Genomic DNA, 18,612 nt, shown 5'->3' on the forward strand with positions numbered 1-18,612 from the left:
ATAACTCAACGGAAGAAAGTGATGGAATATCTGACGTTGTGGTAATTACTTTAAAATCTTCTCAATTAAATTGCAAACACTGCTTCAAATTTGGATTACAATTACAAGTACGTACTTTTTAGTCAGATTAAAGGATTAAATCACGGTACTATTTTTTAGAATGTAACCTAACTATTTTATAATTATTTTTGATCATCAATAGTATATATAATTCTAAAGTATTCAGTTTTTAAAATGTAATAGTCACGTTCTGAACTGGAACTGTTTTAAGTTTTTACGAAAAAAAATACATAAAAGAAGACTATAACGAAGAGATGTTTTTATTATGCCATGTCTGTAATTTGCTCTTTCAGTTTTATGACAATTTATAGAAGATGGCGAATGTTCACTTTCGAATGAGGTGTATCGGCACAATCAGCAACATGCAGGCCAGCAAAATGCAGGTTTCCTGTCATGCATGTATGAATGAGGTGTTTCGGCACAATAACCACAATGCAGGTTTCCTGTCATGCATGTATGAATGAGGTGTTTCGGCACAATAACCACAATGCAGGTTTCCTGTCATGCATGTATGAATGAGGTGTTTCGGCACAATAACCACAATGCAGGTTTCCTGTCATGCATGTATGAATGAGGTGTTTCGGCACAATAACCACAATGCAAGTTGCATGGTACTAAGAAAGTTTAGGTATCCCAGTGTATAAAATACAGATAGAGGAGAACAAAATGATAAACTCGTTCAAATAAAGATAGAAGTCACACAAAAATCGTTAAAGTTTTTAAAATACACTTACAGGCAAAAGAAACAGGGTACAATCGTTAAAATACAACTACAGGTAAAAGAAGAAGGGCAATATCGTCAAAATATAGGTAAAAGACAAAAGAAAAAGGGTAGAATCGTTAAAATACAGATACATGCAAAAGAAAAAGGTAGAATAGTTTTTTGTTTTTTTTAAAGGATAAAGGCAAAAGAAAAAAAGGCAAATCGTTGAGATACAGGTACAGTCAGTAAGAGGGTAGAATCAATAAAATACACATATGGGCAATAGAAAACGGGTAGAAATGTTAAAATACAAATATAGGCAAAAAGGTTAGAATTGTTAAAATACAAATGCAGGCAGAAAAAAAAAACGGAAGAGTTGCTAAAAAATACTGCTACAGGCATACAAGGGTAGACTTGTTCAAATACAGGTAAAGAAAAAGGATAGAATCGTTAAAATACAAATACTACCAGAAGAAGGTTAGAATCACAAACATAGGCAGCAAAAAGGGTATAATCCTGAAAATACAAATACAGACGTGAAAAAGATAGACTCGTTAAAATAACATGTATTGGAGGAAAAGGTGTTATTACAACTCTATGGTCTTAAACTAATCAACAAAAAGAAGTGAAAACCGACATGTTGTGTAACATTTAATCTGTAATTTATTTTCCTAACATGCAAAATGACCACCAAAAAAATAACTTACAGTATGGTGAATTAAATCCTAAATAGTCATGAATGTTCTAGCAAGTCCAAATGTATCGAGTAATCCAAATAAGTTATAGTGGTACTCCGAATGACGTTCGTTATTGTGCTGATAAACCATTAGTATTGACGAATCATAATGATATAATCCTAAAATTTCTTTAAATGAATTCACAAAAATTTCGAAATAGCTATAGGATCCGAATAGTACAAACATTTTGTAATGCTAATGAATGATTTAATTAAAAAAACGAATTCTCTCAATTAAACGCAACTAAACCAGTATTACTAACAGGAATCCCTAATTCGTCTCTTACATACAGACTTAGTTTCAGAAACAGAGCGACGCATATTGAATTCTAGAACAATGCCCAAATCGTAAACAGGGTCAAGTGCATTAACCCTAGCCAATTGTATATTAGGTCATCCTGGTCTTTTAAGAACTAATTCCCTGAAGTCAAAGCATGTAACGTTTTTACGTGAATAATAGAACAACTCAACCTTGAAACTATCAATGAATTTACAGTTTTTACAAGAATGACCGTATATTTAAAGTACAAACTTAGATTATTCAGAAAATTAGTACTTAAAATAGTATTAACTAAATGACACTTACAAATAATAATAATAATAATAATAATAATGATAATATTAATACACAATATAGATATACAAAAAGAAGAGAATCGTTAATATACAGATACAGGCAGAAAAAGGGTAACTTCGTTAAAATGCAGATACAGAAAATAGTAGAATCTTTAAAATGTGGATGCAGGCAAAAAGAAAAGCTTAGAACCGTTAAAATACATGTACTGGCAGAAAAAGTGTAGAATCGTTATAATACAGGTATTAGCAGAAAACAAAGTGTAGAATGGTTATAATACAGTTACTGGCAGAAAAAGTGTAGAATCGTTATAATACGGGTACTATCAGAAAAAAAGTGTAGAATGGTTATAATACAGTTACTGGCAGAAAAAGTGTAGAATCGTTATAATACAGGTATTAGCAGAAAAAAGTGTAGAATGGTTATAATATAGTTACTGGCAGAAAAAGAGTAGAATCGTTATAATACGGGTATTAGCAGAAAAAAGTGTAGAATGGTTATAATATAGTTACTGGCAGAAAAAGAGTAGAATCGTTATAATACGGGTATTAGCAGAAAAAAGTGTAGAATGGTTATAATATAGTTACTGGCAGAAAAAGAGTAGAATCGTTATAATACAGGTATTAGCAGAAAAAAGTGTAGAATGGTTATAATATAGTTACTGGCAGAAAAAGAGTAGAATCGTTATAATACGGGTACTATCAGAAAAAGCTTAGAGTCGTTATAATACATGTACTGGCAGAAAAAGTGTAGAATCGTTATAATACAGGTACTACCAGGAAAAGTGTAGAATCGCTATAATACGGGTACTAGCAAAGAAAAGTGTAAGATCGTTATAATACAGATACATGCAGAAAAGATGTAAACTCTTTAAAATATAGATAGCGGTTTTTAAAAGAAGGCTAAAATCGTAAAAATACAACGTAAAATTTGAAGAAAGAAAAGACCCCTCCCCCTCACTTTTAAAAGGTTCAAGACCGTGTCTGCTGGAACATTATCATGGGACACAACCCATTTTATAGAGCTAGAGTCCATTAGTCACCACCTCCAACAACGGTGACTCATTAGTTAATGACTCACGACAGAAAGGGTAATGGTTCGAACCCTACCATCAGACCAGTCTGTGTCGGCCATCGTTGACATATCATTGGGCAAGGCATTTTACTCCGATTTTTTCAGCGCTAAATAACATTCTTGTGTTACTGTGCCGTAAATTAGTAAACCAAACCAAATCCAAATCTACACGTGGAAGAGCGTATTGCGTTTTTCTTTGTCTTTGAGTCCGCACCTGAGTGGCACTTAAGAGAAGAGCTACATAATTTCATACGCCCAAGTTTTTCACTTGAGCTGCACGTGGGTAGATACATCTTTCTACACTGTTAAATAAGACCGCTCCGGTGGCCTAGTGGTTAGAGCGTCCGCCTCAGATGCGAGAGGTCGTGGGTTTGATCCCCGGCCGGGTCATACCAAAGATTTACAAAAATGGTACTAACAGCTGCCTCGCTTGGCCCTCAGCATTAAGAGGTTTGTGTTAGCGCTGGTTGGCGTGGTGTCAGGATAATCTGACTGGGTGGGACATCATGCTACATGTCTGCGGCATGATGCTCCATTGCTAGACGTCGCTATAAACTGCCACACTGCAGACATCGTAGCGGTATGACTGAAAAATGTTAAAGCTACGTTAAAAAAATCCAAATCCAAACACTGTTAAATATGTCTCTAGTGTGGGTAACTTATGTGTTGTGTGAAACGTATTGGTGTCGAAAGACTGTATTTGCAATTAAAGCTCCAAACTTGCATATTTTTTGCACTGGTGAATTGGTGCGATAAGCGAAAACAGACTCCGTAAACTGATACACAAAATGAAGTGCATACGAGCCCGCTGAAAATTGTGTTAAATGTATTCATCTTGCATCCCGCTTCTCTACCATCTTAGTAGAACTAGGTAGTGAGTAAAAAAAAAAGCATTTCCAAATGTGAGCAATTTCTTTTTGAAAAAATGATAGTTTTTTTGACAAAGTGTATTATATTGCGTTAACTGTTTGAGGTAATTGTCATTTGTGTACCGCCCCCACCGCTCGCGCTATTATTACTCAAAGCTTGGACCAATCAGAGGGCACGAGGGCGAGGCGTTCACCCATTCTACAGGTAGAGCGTGGTTTTGCAAGGACGATACGATACGAGCGAAAGAGATTTGCAGACGAAAAATTTCCTAGTGAGAATATATGTGAGCCTTTCCAGATGTAAACAGCGCTCGTAAGCTACAGTATCGGGAGTATTGTTTAGATATATTCGCCGTTGGAAGTTGAAACGGAAACAGACAGAAGAAAGTGATATGTTTTAAAGATCGTAGCCTGCGTAAAGTAAGATACACACAAACTGAAATAGATGTTTGCTGGCGTATAGTCTTAAAATACTTGATTTATCTTAGCGAATTCTACAGAAACTTAGACTTGGTGGAAAAGTACAGGATAAGTTAAGACTGAGGGGATATAGGCCTATAGAGACTCAGTTCACGTGCTGTCAGTTTTCATGATCTTCGCACGTCTGTTTATCAGCCTGGGCCGTTATTGCCCTGAGGGGACGCGCGTCCCTTGGTTTAGTGGATAAAATGGTCCAGAATGATGTATTCTTCATTCATGTTATTTACTCTTCTTACATTCATGATAACAGTGGATCAAACGGATAGCAAAGGAAGACACGAAGAGTGTGAAGACGAAAAGGTGCTTTCTCTCTCTCTCTCTCTCTCTCTCTGTATTTGGTCCTGAATTTACTTTACGTGTAACTTAAACGGTTTTAGTTTACTATTTATACGACTTCTTTCAAGTCACATAGATCGATCGATTCACAAATGGACCTTATTGATTCGTGTACGCGAACACCGCAAACTCAGACGACACACCCTTATCTATTTGGTTATTGATGCCAGCTGACAAATCGTAGGGGCCACTTAGCTTATCCAGTCTTCGTGCAATGACAGTACCTCTATTTGGCCGGGTTAATGCCTTATTGCTCAGTCCTGTTGTAATGAATGGACACAGATTTGCTTCGTGCGTACGGTAAACACCTCAAAATTTGTACCATTAACAATTTAACACGTTGTTTTTCTTGCGCCAGAAACTTTTGACTTATTCACCCCAGCATCATTGTTTGATTTTTATGCATCAGTTGCTTGGTTGTTGTGGTGATTCTTTATATATATATATATATATATATATATATATATATATATATATATATATATATATATATATATATATATACACAATCGTGTTAGCGCGAATAAGTCAACAGTACTTGAAGGAGACAAATAAAATTTGATAGTCATTAGTATAGATGACCTAATTAGATTTTGAGACCTATGCAGCCTTTTGTAATAATATTTTTTTTAGCACTTTTGGGGAAATTGTTGGATCTTTTTATCACCAGCCTAGGATTACGCAAAATCTACATAAGATAGACAAATGAAATTTGGTTGCCTTTTTTTTAATTTTATGTGGATAAGCTATTAGATTTTCCGGCCATTTGAGCTATTTTGGTCTGCATGAATGCACTGGAGGTATATGTGTTTTACAAACACGGTATTTGTATTTCTCACCAAATCAGGACACTGATTAACTACGTGAATTTAAGAATTTTCTTTTACATTTGAATCAGAATAGGAACTAATTGTTTTGTCATTCATTTGTTCAAACGTTTAACTCGATATAAAAAAGTGGGCGTTACTAAGCTCAATGACTACATATTTCAGTTGCAAGAAGTGTTAAAGTTAATGAACCAATTTTTTTTTCTTACATTAGACTCGAATCCTACCATGCAAAACGGGGGTGAATTCAATCCACATCTAAAAGTGCCAATTAAATGTACAATGGAAGGTTGGTGATAAGCATTTTATGTATAATTATAGTGGGTAAATTTAGTTCTACAGTTTCTAGACTGTGTTAATATTGTCAGAAATAACGGTGGTGGAAAGTTGAAGTGTGACAAAGAAGGAGAAAGGGCTTGTTTCATGATTTAATTATTAAATAAATATTTACTCCATTCATTGCAAAATATTTAAATGCTTCAGTCAGATTACAAAATGCAGTTTAGAAAAAAAATCAGTTTTTATCTTCAGTCTTTAATATATATATACCACTTTAAAAAATTATATATCCTTCCAAGTGACATTAAGTGTAGTTTTTAGAACACCAGGAAATGTTTCATCAAAAAAGATTTGTAGGAAGGGAAGACAAAAACTTGTAGGAAATTTAAATTTGTATTTTCTCAAGAAAATAACATGCAAGATTTTAGTAAAAGCAATAAAAATAAATTTCTTTTAAACAGAGATGCAAGAAGACAAATTAAAGGAAATATTACCAACTAAAAGTTGAGAAAATAATTTAAGATCAGAAATTTGATGAGTATGGCATTCAAATCATAAATAAATATCCAAAACCTTGATACATGTACACAGTAGACTTAAATTACTGTGGTTTTGATCTCTTTGATATTTACAGTACAGTTGGTAATTGGCAATAGGATTGACAGAATCAATTAGGAGGCTATTGATTATACATGGTTGTGCCATGTTCTGATTGACCTGTGCTCACATAGGCAGCCCATGCCTTCAGAACTAACCAGTTACCAATTGCAGAAATTGACTTCAGAATTATCTGTAAGTTCAGATGATTAATTGACAATTTATCCTTAATTTATTCCAGGGGAGTAAGGCAATTAATATAGGCCTAGTAATTAATTTTTCAATATAACATGGGGTCAGTTTAGCTAAATTAAGGTAGTTGATTACACTTTCATCTTAATTCTTTTCTGCTCTGGCCAAAAATATGTTTCCTATTGCATTGGTTTTGAAGTTAGGGCTGGTAGGTATCTTTTTACAACTCTGGCATGAAAAATGTGATAAGGAAAAAAAAGAAATTAAAACAGGGAAGATTGGCAGACTGGAAACATTTTTTTGGGCCTAAGTTGAAAGGTTATGAAGCAAAATTTGTCTTTGATGACATTTGGAAAGCCCCAAAAATGTGGTAAAAATGGCAAAGTTGTACATTTGTACCCCAAAGCCACAACATAACACTATTATATCCCTAAGTCAAATCTTCTAATATTCACATACACAGTAGGCAGGATTATCAGTGTCACACTATACTTATAACATTGTGTAATTCTTTTTCCATAGCATTGTGAAAGTTGCACCTAATTTAAATTTGACAAATTCTTCAATTCACATGAGGTTTTGGAGTTTACAATCAGAAAATTTAGCCACACATTGTATTTGTGTGTTGTATTGCTTATCAAATGTAAGGAAATGGCCAGGAAGTTCAACTTTGTAACACTTGAGGAGGGATTGATCAACTTGTTGAGAGAGGCGTCTGCTATTTTCATTCAACTGGAATATTTTATCTCAAGATAATTTGTGTGGATAACAATCAGAAGATCAGAGGTCAAGGTCACAAAATACATTATTTAGCTTGCTTGGTGACTTGTTGTAATTTTGGTTGTATCAAGTTTCAAAAAGTTTTACAATTATTACTGAGCTTTTGATATAACTTGACTAAATTTGGCTTTATATTCTCTGGTTTCATGCAGAAGAAGAGACTCCATCAGTCCATTGGAATGATCTTTTTTAAGTCATGTTTTCTTACTACATTTGCAAAAAGATGCTGTGGTTAAATGAGCTAAATATATTCCTTTGAGAAACATCCTTGTCAGTATAATTCAGTGTTACAATATTATCCATACTATCTATAGAATTCCTTAAATAAAGATGTGGGAGGTTGTGGGTTTGATCCCCAGCCGAGTCATACCAAAGACTTACAAAAATGTTACTAACAGCTGTCTCGCTAGGTGCTCATCATTAAGAGGTTAGTGTTAGGACTGGTCGGCCTGGTGTCAGGATAATGTAACTGGGTGGGACATCATGCTACATGTCTGCGGCATGATGCCCCAGTGCTGGACATCACGTTAAACTGTCACATTGCAGACATCATATGACTGAAAAATTGTTAAAAGCTACGTTAAAAATCAAAATCACATCACTTAAATAAAGAGTTGCAGCCAATATAAGTTGCTGTATATTTGAAGCTAATCATGATTAGCAAACATTACACAAAAGATTGCTATTATTAAATTCATGTTTTTAGTCTATGTCACTTAGGTGCTTAAAAATATTTATACAATTAGTAGGTGTCTTAATGAGCATAATGACTAATCGGTTACCAACAATCCAGTCTTTTTAATATTCCTTTTCATATGGCAGGAAAAATACAGTCAAAATAGGGCCAGTCAGTATGCTGGAAAGAAAGTTGTTTCTTTTAGACTTAATAGTGTTTTATTTGTTTTTAAGATAAAACTGTGTGGGGTATTTTGTGAACACTACAAACACAAACTTGCTATATACCAGACTCTCTTAATCAACAAGATGCTTATATGGCTTTTAGAATACATCAGGATTCATAGTGTCCAAGATTAATTCTGGGTTTGTTTGATTATATGACTCTTATGTTAAGTGAGTGCTCTCGTTGTGATCAAGTGCTCTTTTAAAATGTACACAGAACATCAGGAAATTACCCCTATAGCTTGTATGAATTTAATGCACCATCAAAAAACATTAACTGTGCTTAAGGCAGTGATATTGTGCTAAAGACTTTGGAATAAATGCTGTACAAGAAATTGTTTTGCATATTTTGACCACCATAAAAATGTCCTTGCCTGTAGTCAAATTTGCTTTCATAAAATACTCTGTATGACAAGAGCTTGCCTTAAGAGTGTTTAGGAATAAATGGTGTCTTTTTACCCATCTAAGTGTGTGAGATGTTTTTGCAGATGCTATGAAAGGGAGACCTCATTCATGTCTAAGCACAGAGAAAATAATCAGATCTACCATGTTTACTTGCTTATAAGTCTCACTGCTAACAGCAAAGATCCTAATCTGCTGTACCATAACACAGCAGCAGGTCAGTGTCATTGTTTTACTGATTACTTCTATCAAAGAGCACAGACCCAGATCTGCTGGTGAATTATGCAATAGCAGATCTGAATCTGTGCAGTTTGCAGTTGGACTTGACATATAAGTGAGTACATGTGGTATATTACATTTTATCATCCTGAACTGCTAACTTTCATCCTACTAAATCTGTCAACCTTAAGATTACCTATAATGCTTTAAATTAAAATTCCGCAGTATTGAAACTAAATTATTGATATTAAGTTATAAAAATTGAATTATTAAATGTAATAATTTACAGCATGTATTTACAGTAATATATTTTTAGGTTATTGTGCGAAAGAAGTGGTTGAAAAGTTGGTACTAATTTTTGTTTTTATTATTATAATTTTTTTAAACAGTTATGTCATTGTTATTGTCACTTGTTGCAATGTTATTGGTTTGGATGTGAAATTTTCCTAAGTGATAACAGTTATTACATCAGGGCTGATAAAATAGGGCAGGTTGGGTTACCAGAACCACATAAGAGCCAAAAAACTAGGGCAGGATGGGTTACCAGAACCACATAGGGGCTGATAAAATAGGACAGGTTGGGTTACCAGAACCACATAAGGGCTGATAAAATAGGACAGGTTGGGTTACCAGAACCACATAAGGGCTGATAAAATAATGCAGGTTGGGTTACCAGAACCACATAAGGGCTGATAAAATAGGGCAGGTTGGGTTACCAGAACCACATCAGGGCTGATAACATAGGGCAGGTTGGGTTACCAGAACCACATAAGGGCTGATAAAATAATGCAGGTTGGGTTACCAGAAACACATAAGGGCTGATAAAATAGGGCAGGTTGGGTTACCAGGAACACATAAGGGCTGATAAAATAGGGCAGGTTGGGTTACCAGAAACACATAAGGGCTGATAAAATAGGGCAGGTTGGGTTACCAGAACCACAGTTTTCTGTGGCCTAAAATTATTTTGTATAACTGAAGGGTCTAATTACAAGCCTTATGTGTTGGGTATTGAACATACAGAAGGGGTGTGCGTGCAAATTTCTATACAGTATCAGACTTGGAATTAAAGAATTAGTAATAACAGATACTTTGCTAGGTAGGAAATTTGAAGCTTTACCATAAATCAGCAGACTGCTAACATATGTAATAAACATCATTATCAACCATGGTTTCTGTCAAGGATGATATAGGAAAGACATTATTAAATCCATAAATATCAGATGTGTCATCAGTTAGAGTTTTTTCTAATTTACGTTCTTGGTAGCAAAAACTTCCTACGAGATTTTACTTTTCCAGGCCTAGACCATAAGTGTTTATTGTATAGCACCTTGCCCATCATCCACTGTCCATTATCTGATGTATGTCAGTTTGCACAAGTTCATTATTGATACTTCTAAACTACATGAATATTGCATAAAACTGTTTCACTAATCATTGCAAACTTGAGTAAAATTCCCTCTGAAGGTTGACTCAATATGGCCTTTTATTCTTACTGAGTGAGCCATTCAGATTATCTCTTCCAAAATAAACACTGAATGATTGATAAAAAGCAATTTCCATTGGTGTATTACTAGCTAATTTCACTGGGTCATTGATGATGTATTTTTCTTGATACATATTCATGAGAAACAACGAAATCTTATTGCAGGCAGCCATTGGTGAAAAGAGCATACAGTAGTTGATTTTGGTCTGTAGCTTGTGACAATGTAGGACATAGAGTTTTCTGCACCTAATTTGAGCAGAAATTTGTCCCGTTCCAGTGCCAAAAATTGTGAATTGCTTCGCAGTTTAAGTATAAAAAATAGCCTGTTAGGATTGGGAGGGAAGTTACTATAATGAGTACAGTCAGGAATCTGAAGAGTCAAACTAACCTCAACTAATAATTCCACGCAGAGACTCCAGTATTTGGGTAAGACTAATAATTCAGGGTCCATGCAGAGACTCCAGTATTTGGGTAAGACTAATAATTCAGGGTCCATGCAGAGACTCCAGTATTTGGGTAAGACTAATAATTTGGAGTCTATGCAGAGACTCCAGTATTTGGGTAAGACTAGTAATTCAGGGTCCATGCTGAGACTCCAGTATTTGGGTAAGACTAATAATTCGGAGTCTATGCAGAGACTCCAGTATTTGGGTAAGACTAGTAATTCAGGGTCCATGCTGAGACTCCAGTATTTGGGTAAGACTAATAATTCGGAGTCTATGCAGAGACTCCAGTATTTGGGTAAGACTAGTAATTCAGGGTCCATGCTGAGACTCCAGTATTTGGGTAAGACTAATAATTTGGAGTCTATGCAGAGACTCCAGTATTTGGGTAAGACTATTAATTCAGGGTCCATGCTGAGACTCCAGTATTTGGGTAAGACTAATAATTCGGAGTCTGTGCAGAGACTCCAGTATTTGGGTAAGACTAGTAATTCAGGGTCCATGCAGAGACTCCAGTATTTGGGTAAGACTAATAATTCGGAGTCTATGCAGAGACTCCAGTATTTGGGTAAGACTATTAATTCAGGGTCCATGCTGAGACTCCAGTATTTGGGCAAAATGACCTCTCCAGTCAGAATAGGGCAAAGTTCAAGAAAATATGGAGAAGTGTATATAGAAAGTTATAAATATACATTTTACCAAAACACCATATTGTAACTTCTGGTTTTCCATATTTTGACAACAGCATATAAGAATACTGATGAGCAATTTAAACTTTGCAAAGAGATTAAAATCTTATCTTGCTTCACATATTGTTGCTACATAGCATAAAATGTCAATCTTAAAAGAAATATGGGTTATAAACTAACAAGTCTCCATAGTATAAGTCCTATTATTTTGCATTTATGGGTTGAAATATTGGATAAAGTGATTAATTTTATTAGTACTTGATTTCGGTATAGCATTTGAATCATAATTTGCATCTGTTTACACTAAACTAATTAACTTTTTCACATTTTTGTCTCTTAAGGATCATGGGTTGTGTTTTTGGGCAGGAATTACCTTGGGCCTTGATATTTTCCAAGGGCCTACATGGCAATGTAATTTTCCTAGGGTGTAGACATCTTTGTTAGCCAAGGTTCCAATATGTTAACCTATCTACACCTTGGCAGATTGATCAGAGATTTCAGTGCTTTGGGTCTGTGAATTTCATTGGATGCAGTGTCAAGTCAAAGCCACCACATACAATCAAATTTAAGTTGATCAAATTTTGAACAATATTCTTCCATGACTGAGACAAACAGTGTATACAGCTGGAATGGATTCATAAATAAATGATTTTCCACTGCCAGTCTATGTTTGCACAAATACATCTTTTTCCTAAAATACACCTGTTATGGCTTCTTTCTGGTATGTATAATGTAGTCAGGCTTTTGATATTAAACTTACAAAACACCTTGTTAAGATCAGTTGCCTCCACCATTTTAGGCCAGTGTACAATGCACTGTCATTACATGCTATTGGTTAGTTGGCACTACATAATAAGGGAGGAGACCCGTGAAATCCAGTAGATGTTGATATTGCAAAGCACTCAAATATCTGATCAATCTGCCAAGGTGGAGATTAGGTAACCTATCAGAACCTTTGCTAGTGAATATGAGGCCTAAATAGCAATGTAATTTTCCTAGAGCCTAGATGGCATTGTAATTTTCCTAGGGCCTTGATAGCAATGGAATTACCCTAGGGCCTAGATGGCAATGTAATTTTCATGGGGCCTTGATAGCAATGGAATTTTCCTAGGGCCTTGATGGCAATGTAATTTTCCTAAGATCTAGATAGCAGTATAATTTTCCCAGGGCCAAGATAGCAATGCAGTTTCCATATGCCTAGATATAGCATGTAATTTCCTAGGGCATAGATAGCAATATAATTTTCATAGGACCTAGATAGCAATGCAATTTCCCTAGTGTTACATATTTAGGCTCTTACAAAACATAACAAGAAAGAGGTAAAGTCAACAAACTTTGTAAAATTTAACAAATAATTTATTTCCCTAGAAAGACTAGGTAGAAATGAGAAAAAGAACTTAGTTTTATGAATCAAATCCAAAAATAATCCAGGAGTTAAAAATAGAAGTCCTAGTAATAAAGTTCTAATGAAACTGAGTTTGAATCCCAATGAAATCCAAAATGGAAGGCGATGATGTATGCAGTGATCAGCATTGTACTGATGTGTCAACAGTTCATTATGGAATCACAGAAAATAATATTCCATTGTTTGAATTCGGTGTAATTTCAGTAAATGTCCTTGTCCAAGAATTGATTTAAAACACTAGTATTTCCAATGAAAACTACTTGTAATCCAAATAAATTAAATTAAACAAAATAATTAACCTTAAAACTGGCCACAACATAAAAGACTTTAACTTCTCAAGTGTTAAGGCACTAATGACTATTCTTTCTCAAAACATCAGTAATAAATCTAGCTACAATGCAAAGCAGATGCCTGTATGTGGGTCAGTCCTCTGGAAAAAATTGATACATGTTATTTGACATGTCGGCCAGATATGGCTTTGATTTCACTTTATAAATCTTACTCTATGAAATTTTTTTTTAAAAAAATATAAAAAAGTTGTTTACTACAACTCTTCCTGGTTCTGAATCAAGGTCAGGAACTAGGTCAGCAATATATACTAATTTTCTATAAAGTTGTTTACATCATAAATATAAAAAATCAGTCAGAACTGAACTCTATTCCAGTAAGTAAAGTTACATTACAATAGTAAGTAATGGAATAAATTTTTTACAACTTACAAACAATCAATTTAATTAAATCAAATGTACATAACACTAGGGTCTAGATAGCCAAGTAATTTTCTTAGGACCTAGATCGCAGTGTAATTTTCCTAGGGTCTAGTTAGTAATGTAACTTTCCTAGGACCTAAATAGCAATGTAAGTTTCCTAGGACCTAAATAGCAATGTAAGTTTCCTAATGCCTAAAAAGCAATGTAATTTTCCTAGGGCCTAAATAGCAATGTAATTTTCCTAGGGCCTAAATAGCAATGTAATTTTCCTAGGGCCTATATAGCAATATAATTTTCCTAGGGCCTATATAGCATATATAGCAATGTAATTTTCCTAGAGCCTATATAGCAATGTAATTTTCCTAGGGCCTATATAGCAATGTAATTTTCCTGGGGCCTATATAGCAATATAATTTTCCTAGGGCCTATATAGCATATATAGCAATGTAATTTTCCTAGAGCCTATATAGCAATGTAATTTTCCTAGGGCCTATATAGCAATGTAATTTTTCTAGGGCCTAGAGAGCAAAGTAATTTTCTGGCATTTAAGATCATTAGATCTGCACCAAAAATTTACAACAGCATGTTTCTTGACTTTTTCTCTTTTAAGAGAAAACTTACACAAAAATCAGTTTTCTTTGAACTACTTAACTGTTGAAGAATTTTTTTTTGTTTTGCATTGTTGTCAATTACTCTGTAAAAAATTGTCTTCATGATATGACCTTTGCATGTGTAAAAAGTCCCAATTGCCTGGAGTCTGTTTTTTAATTGGTAAAAAAAAAAAATCTGTGTTGATAAATTTATCAAAACTTAAACTGCTGCAGTGTGAAACTGTTGACACTATCATTAATGCATAAGTGTCATATGTTGCTATTGACATAGCAGTGTTTAGAACATACCAGATGTTGCTACTGACATAGCAGTGTTTAGAACATGCCAAATGTTGAGACTCTCATAGTATTATTAGAACATGCCAAATGTTGCTACTGACATAGAAGTGTTTAGAACATGCCAAATGTTGAGACTGACATAGCAGTGTTAGAACATGCCAAATAGGCCCATGCCAAATGTCCAGACTGACATAGCAGTGTTAGAACATGCCAAATAGGCCCATGCCAAATGTTGAGACTGACATAGCAGTGTTAGAACATGTCAAATAGGCCCATGCCAAATGTTGAGACTGACATAGCAGTGTTAGAACATGCCAAATAGGCCCATGCCAAATGTTGAGACTGACATAGCAGTGTTAGAACATGCCAAATAGGCCCATGCCAAATGTTGAGACTGACATAGCAGTGTTAGAACATGCCAAATAGGCCCATGCCAAATGTCCAGACTGACATAGCAGTGTTAGAACATGCCAAATAGGCACATGCCAGATGTTGAGACTCTCATAGCAGGGTCCTTTACTAATGGACCAGTAGATCACTATTTTCTTCACAGGTTTTATATTGCATTTCTTAATCAGGTGGAGAATGTTATTGGGTTATTCACAACATTTTTTTGGTAAATATTTTTGATATTAGTACATTTGCAAAAGAGTAAAATCTGCCATTCACAGCCTGTACCTTCACAGAAATTATCAAGTCTAGCCTGCCACTGCAAATTTCCACCAATAAACCTGTTATTAAGGTAGGAAAATTGTGTACTTTATTATAAGTAGTCACATTTTTTGAAGTCAAAATACACTGCATGTACTTAAGCTCTGTTATGAATGCCCACATTTTCTGTGCAAAATACACTATATACTTCAGCTCTGATATGAGCAGCTGCACTCGAAAACCATACTCTACTGACATTTTGAATCCTTTGTGACCAAGATCAATGAGGAAGCTCTGCTGGTATGGTGCTGTTAGTCCTCAACTGGTTTCCCGTGACCCCCAAATATACAAGCATGGCATGCTGCTGACCACAAACAGGAGTTAAAGCACATGTCAGTAAAGGCCTTTACGTTGCCAAGGTGATGTAGATCCACACACGCTGTGATTAAACAGTCATTTTTTTAAAGGAAGCTATTATGAATGAATGTAAATAGTTCAGATATTGGTATTAAATGATTATCTGTTGTGAAAGCCTAAGTCATATCTGATAATATCACACTGAGATGTTATCTTTCTAGGTTTTTGATGGAAGACAAGGGTAAATCACTTGTCCAGAGTTTAATTATAAAGACTGGGGTGAACCAAGTCTGTGCTGTTATTAAGATACTAGTATTTTCATGAATGAGATTATTCTGCTGAAAAGGTTCCTTTTGTTTGTTACTTTATTGATATTTTAGTCATTAAAACTCACTCACCAAGCCAACTGTGCCACTATAAGAGATGTCATCAGCTGTTCACCATAGAGTCATTTACGTCTTGATGTTCTTATTAATCCACTTATGTTGTAGGGGAAATATTCTTTGTCTTCTTTCTCTAAATGATTGTGTTCTCTATCTGGCTTATTAAATTATTTAATTTTATTTAATTGCTACATATATAATCCAGATTTTCCAATACTTCTGTAGTTTTTACAACTATCATGGATATGTTAACATCTTCACAAATTATGAACTGCTCCAATGTCCTAGTGGTTAGAGTGTCCACCTCTGATGCGGAAGGTCGGAAGATCCCCGGCTGAGTCATACCAAAGACTTATAAAGTGGTACTAACAGCTGCCTCGCTTGGCACTCAGCATAAAGAGTTTAGTGTTAGGACTGGTCAGCCTGGTGTCAGGATAATGTGACTGGGTAGGACATCATGCTACATGTCTGTGGCATGATGCCCCAGTGCTAGACATCACTATAAACTGCCACACTGCAGACATCGTAGTGATGAGACTGAAAAATTGTTAAAGCTACGTTAAAAATCCAAATCACACACACACAAATTATGTGTGAATATATAAAAGTTTTATTACAGGTGTATGGCTTCACTGCTTTACATATTTATGAGTGGATATAATGTTTTAGCAAGAACTGTGAATCAAGAATAAAGATTCAGTCATTGTGGGTATTTTTTTGAAAAATGTCCAGCTGAATCTGTCTCGAAGACTTGTCCTATTTTGACAAACTACTTGTCTTGAGATGCTCTTTTTTTACAGAAGGGTTTTCTCTCTAGACAGTTATTACTTTATATACTGTTTTTAGATAAGAATTGGGGCCCCGAGTGGCCGAGTGGTCTAAAGCGTTCGCCGTTACGGATCACTGCCATCTCACCTCTATCTGCGCCGGTTCGAGTCTCAGATTCAGCCAATGTAGATATGTGAGAAAGCATGCCAGTAGCTTCTCGTGGGTCGGTGGTTCTTTCCGGGGTTTTCCCGGGTTCTTCCTCCACCATTAATACTGGCCGCCATATATGGCCTATCGTGTGCTGAAAAATGGCGTTAAACCCCACAACAACAACAACATTAGATAAGAATTGCCTCCTTCAGAATTGAAAATCCCCCTTTTGAAACTGCCAGATGAGGACCCCACCCCAACAGAAACTTGGATTTTTAAAAAAAATTCAGTTTATATATTTCAACAAATTCTAATATTTTGTATGGGTTTTTTTACTTTTGTTGTACATTTTGCTTTACATACCTTTTTAAGAAATTTGACACCTTATATTTTTCATTTTATAGGACTTGTATATTTTACTTTTATTTGGAAGGATTGATCTTCCTTTAATTTTCTTTAAGTCTTCAGTTTTAAAACTTGACCATTAATTGGCACTTTTTATCCAATATGGTTCTGACTTGCCATTAAGCCATACACTTAGTATTTTGTAACAGCTCTTGCATGAGATAGTGTATATATGAAGCATTGCAGTATTGAAGAAAGAGGAAGAGAGATTATTTAGCTGGTTTAATTGGTGAATTAAAAGATAAGCAGAACATGGACTTTGTATCAGATGACAACAGCTCCATTATGATAGACTTTAATTTTAATCTGATTGGCATATGACCTAGCTTATTTGTACAGTTTTAATTATTGTCCTGCATCATAATATTTGGCAAGTAAAATATATCTAAATATATTCTAATTAGAATTGGGGTGAGAATCTTGTATTTGAGGATTTCATAGTGTTAATGGTGATTTTACCATTTAAGAGATTTATTTTAAATGTTCCACTGACTTCATTTTGGAACTGTAAAGACATCGGTAATATTCTCAAATACCGTATTGTTATATTGTGTTAATAAAACATACACTTAGAGCAGATGAGTTTAATCTGATCACTTTCACCTTCTCAGGCATAATTTCCTTTTTTGTTAGACAGGTGAATTGAATTCCTTCCTATGGAAGCTGAATAGAGACCCTCCATCGTACTTCTTCGGAACAATCCATGTTCCTTACACCCGGGTATGGGATTACATTCCAGACAACAGTAAGATTGCTTTTGAGCAATCGGAACACATTTTCTTTGAGTTGGATTTAACAGACCCATATACAATGGCTGCTCTTGCAAGATGCCAGCTTTTACCCCATGGCGAAAATCTTTCCAATGTTCTGCCCAGAGACATCTACAGAAGATTAAAGCAACATTTAGACTATGTCAAGGTCATGATGCCACTATGGCTGACAGTGGACCAGAAAGGAAAAGGACTGTATGCAGACTATTTGTTTAATGCAATAGCAGGGAACTGGGAAAGAAAGAGACCCATTTGGGTAATGTTGATGGTTAACTCTCTCACAGAGACCGATATTAAGTCACGCGGCATTCCAGTTTTAGATCTGTATTTGGCACAGGAGGCAGACAAGATGGGAAAGATCACAGGGGCAATTGAACGAGTTGAAGAGCAATGTGTTCCACTCAATGAACTGAATTTTTCACAGGTAAGAATATCAGTCATAATAAGCTTCTAAACTTCTAAGCTTACAGCTGTTGGTGT

The 18,612-nt window shown here is 35.1% G+C and overlaps 1 protein-coding gene across 1 annotated transcript in view; it reads left to right on the forward strand.

The window, feature by feature from the left end:
• Positions 1 to 4,250: 4,250 nt before the first annotated feature.
• LOC149806962 (metalloprotease TIKI2-like) overlaps positions 4,251 to 18,612 on the forward strand; it is a 31,112-nt gene continuing 16,750 nt past the window's right edge. Inside the window, exons 1-2 of the mRNA XM_089945342.1 lie at positions 4,251 to 4,796; positions 17,996 to 18,556. Coding sequence (XP_089801468.1) covers positions 4,695 to 4,796; positions 17,996 to 18,556 — 663 coding nt within the window. The 5' untranslated portion in view covers positions 4,251 to 4,694. The remainder of the gene's footprint in view (positions 4,797 to 17,995; positions 18,557 to 18,612) is intronic.

This window comes from Sinohyriopsis cumingii, chromosome 1 (genome assembly GCF_028554795.1).
Source record: "Sinohyriopsis cumingii isolate HCF-2022 chromosome 1, ASM2855479v2, whole genome shotgun sequence".
NCBI lineage: Eukaryota > Metazoa > Mollusca > Bivalvia > Unionida > Unionidae > Sinohyriopsis > Sinohyriopsis cumingii.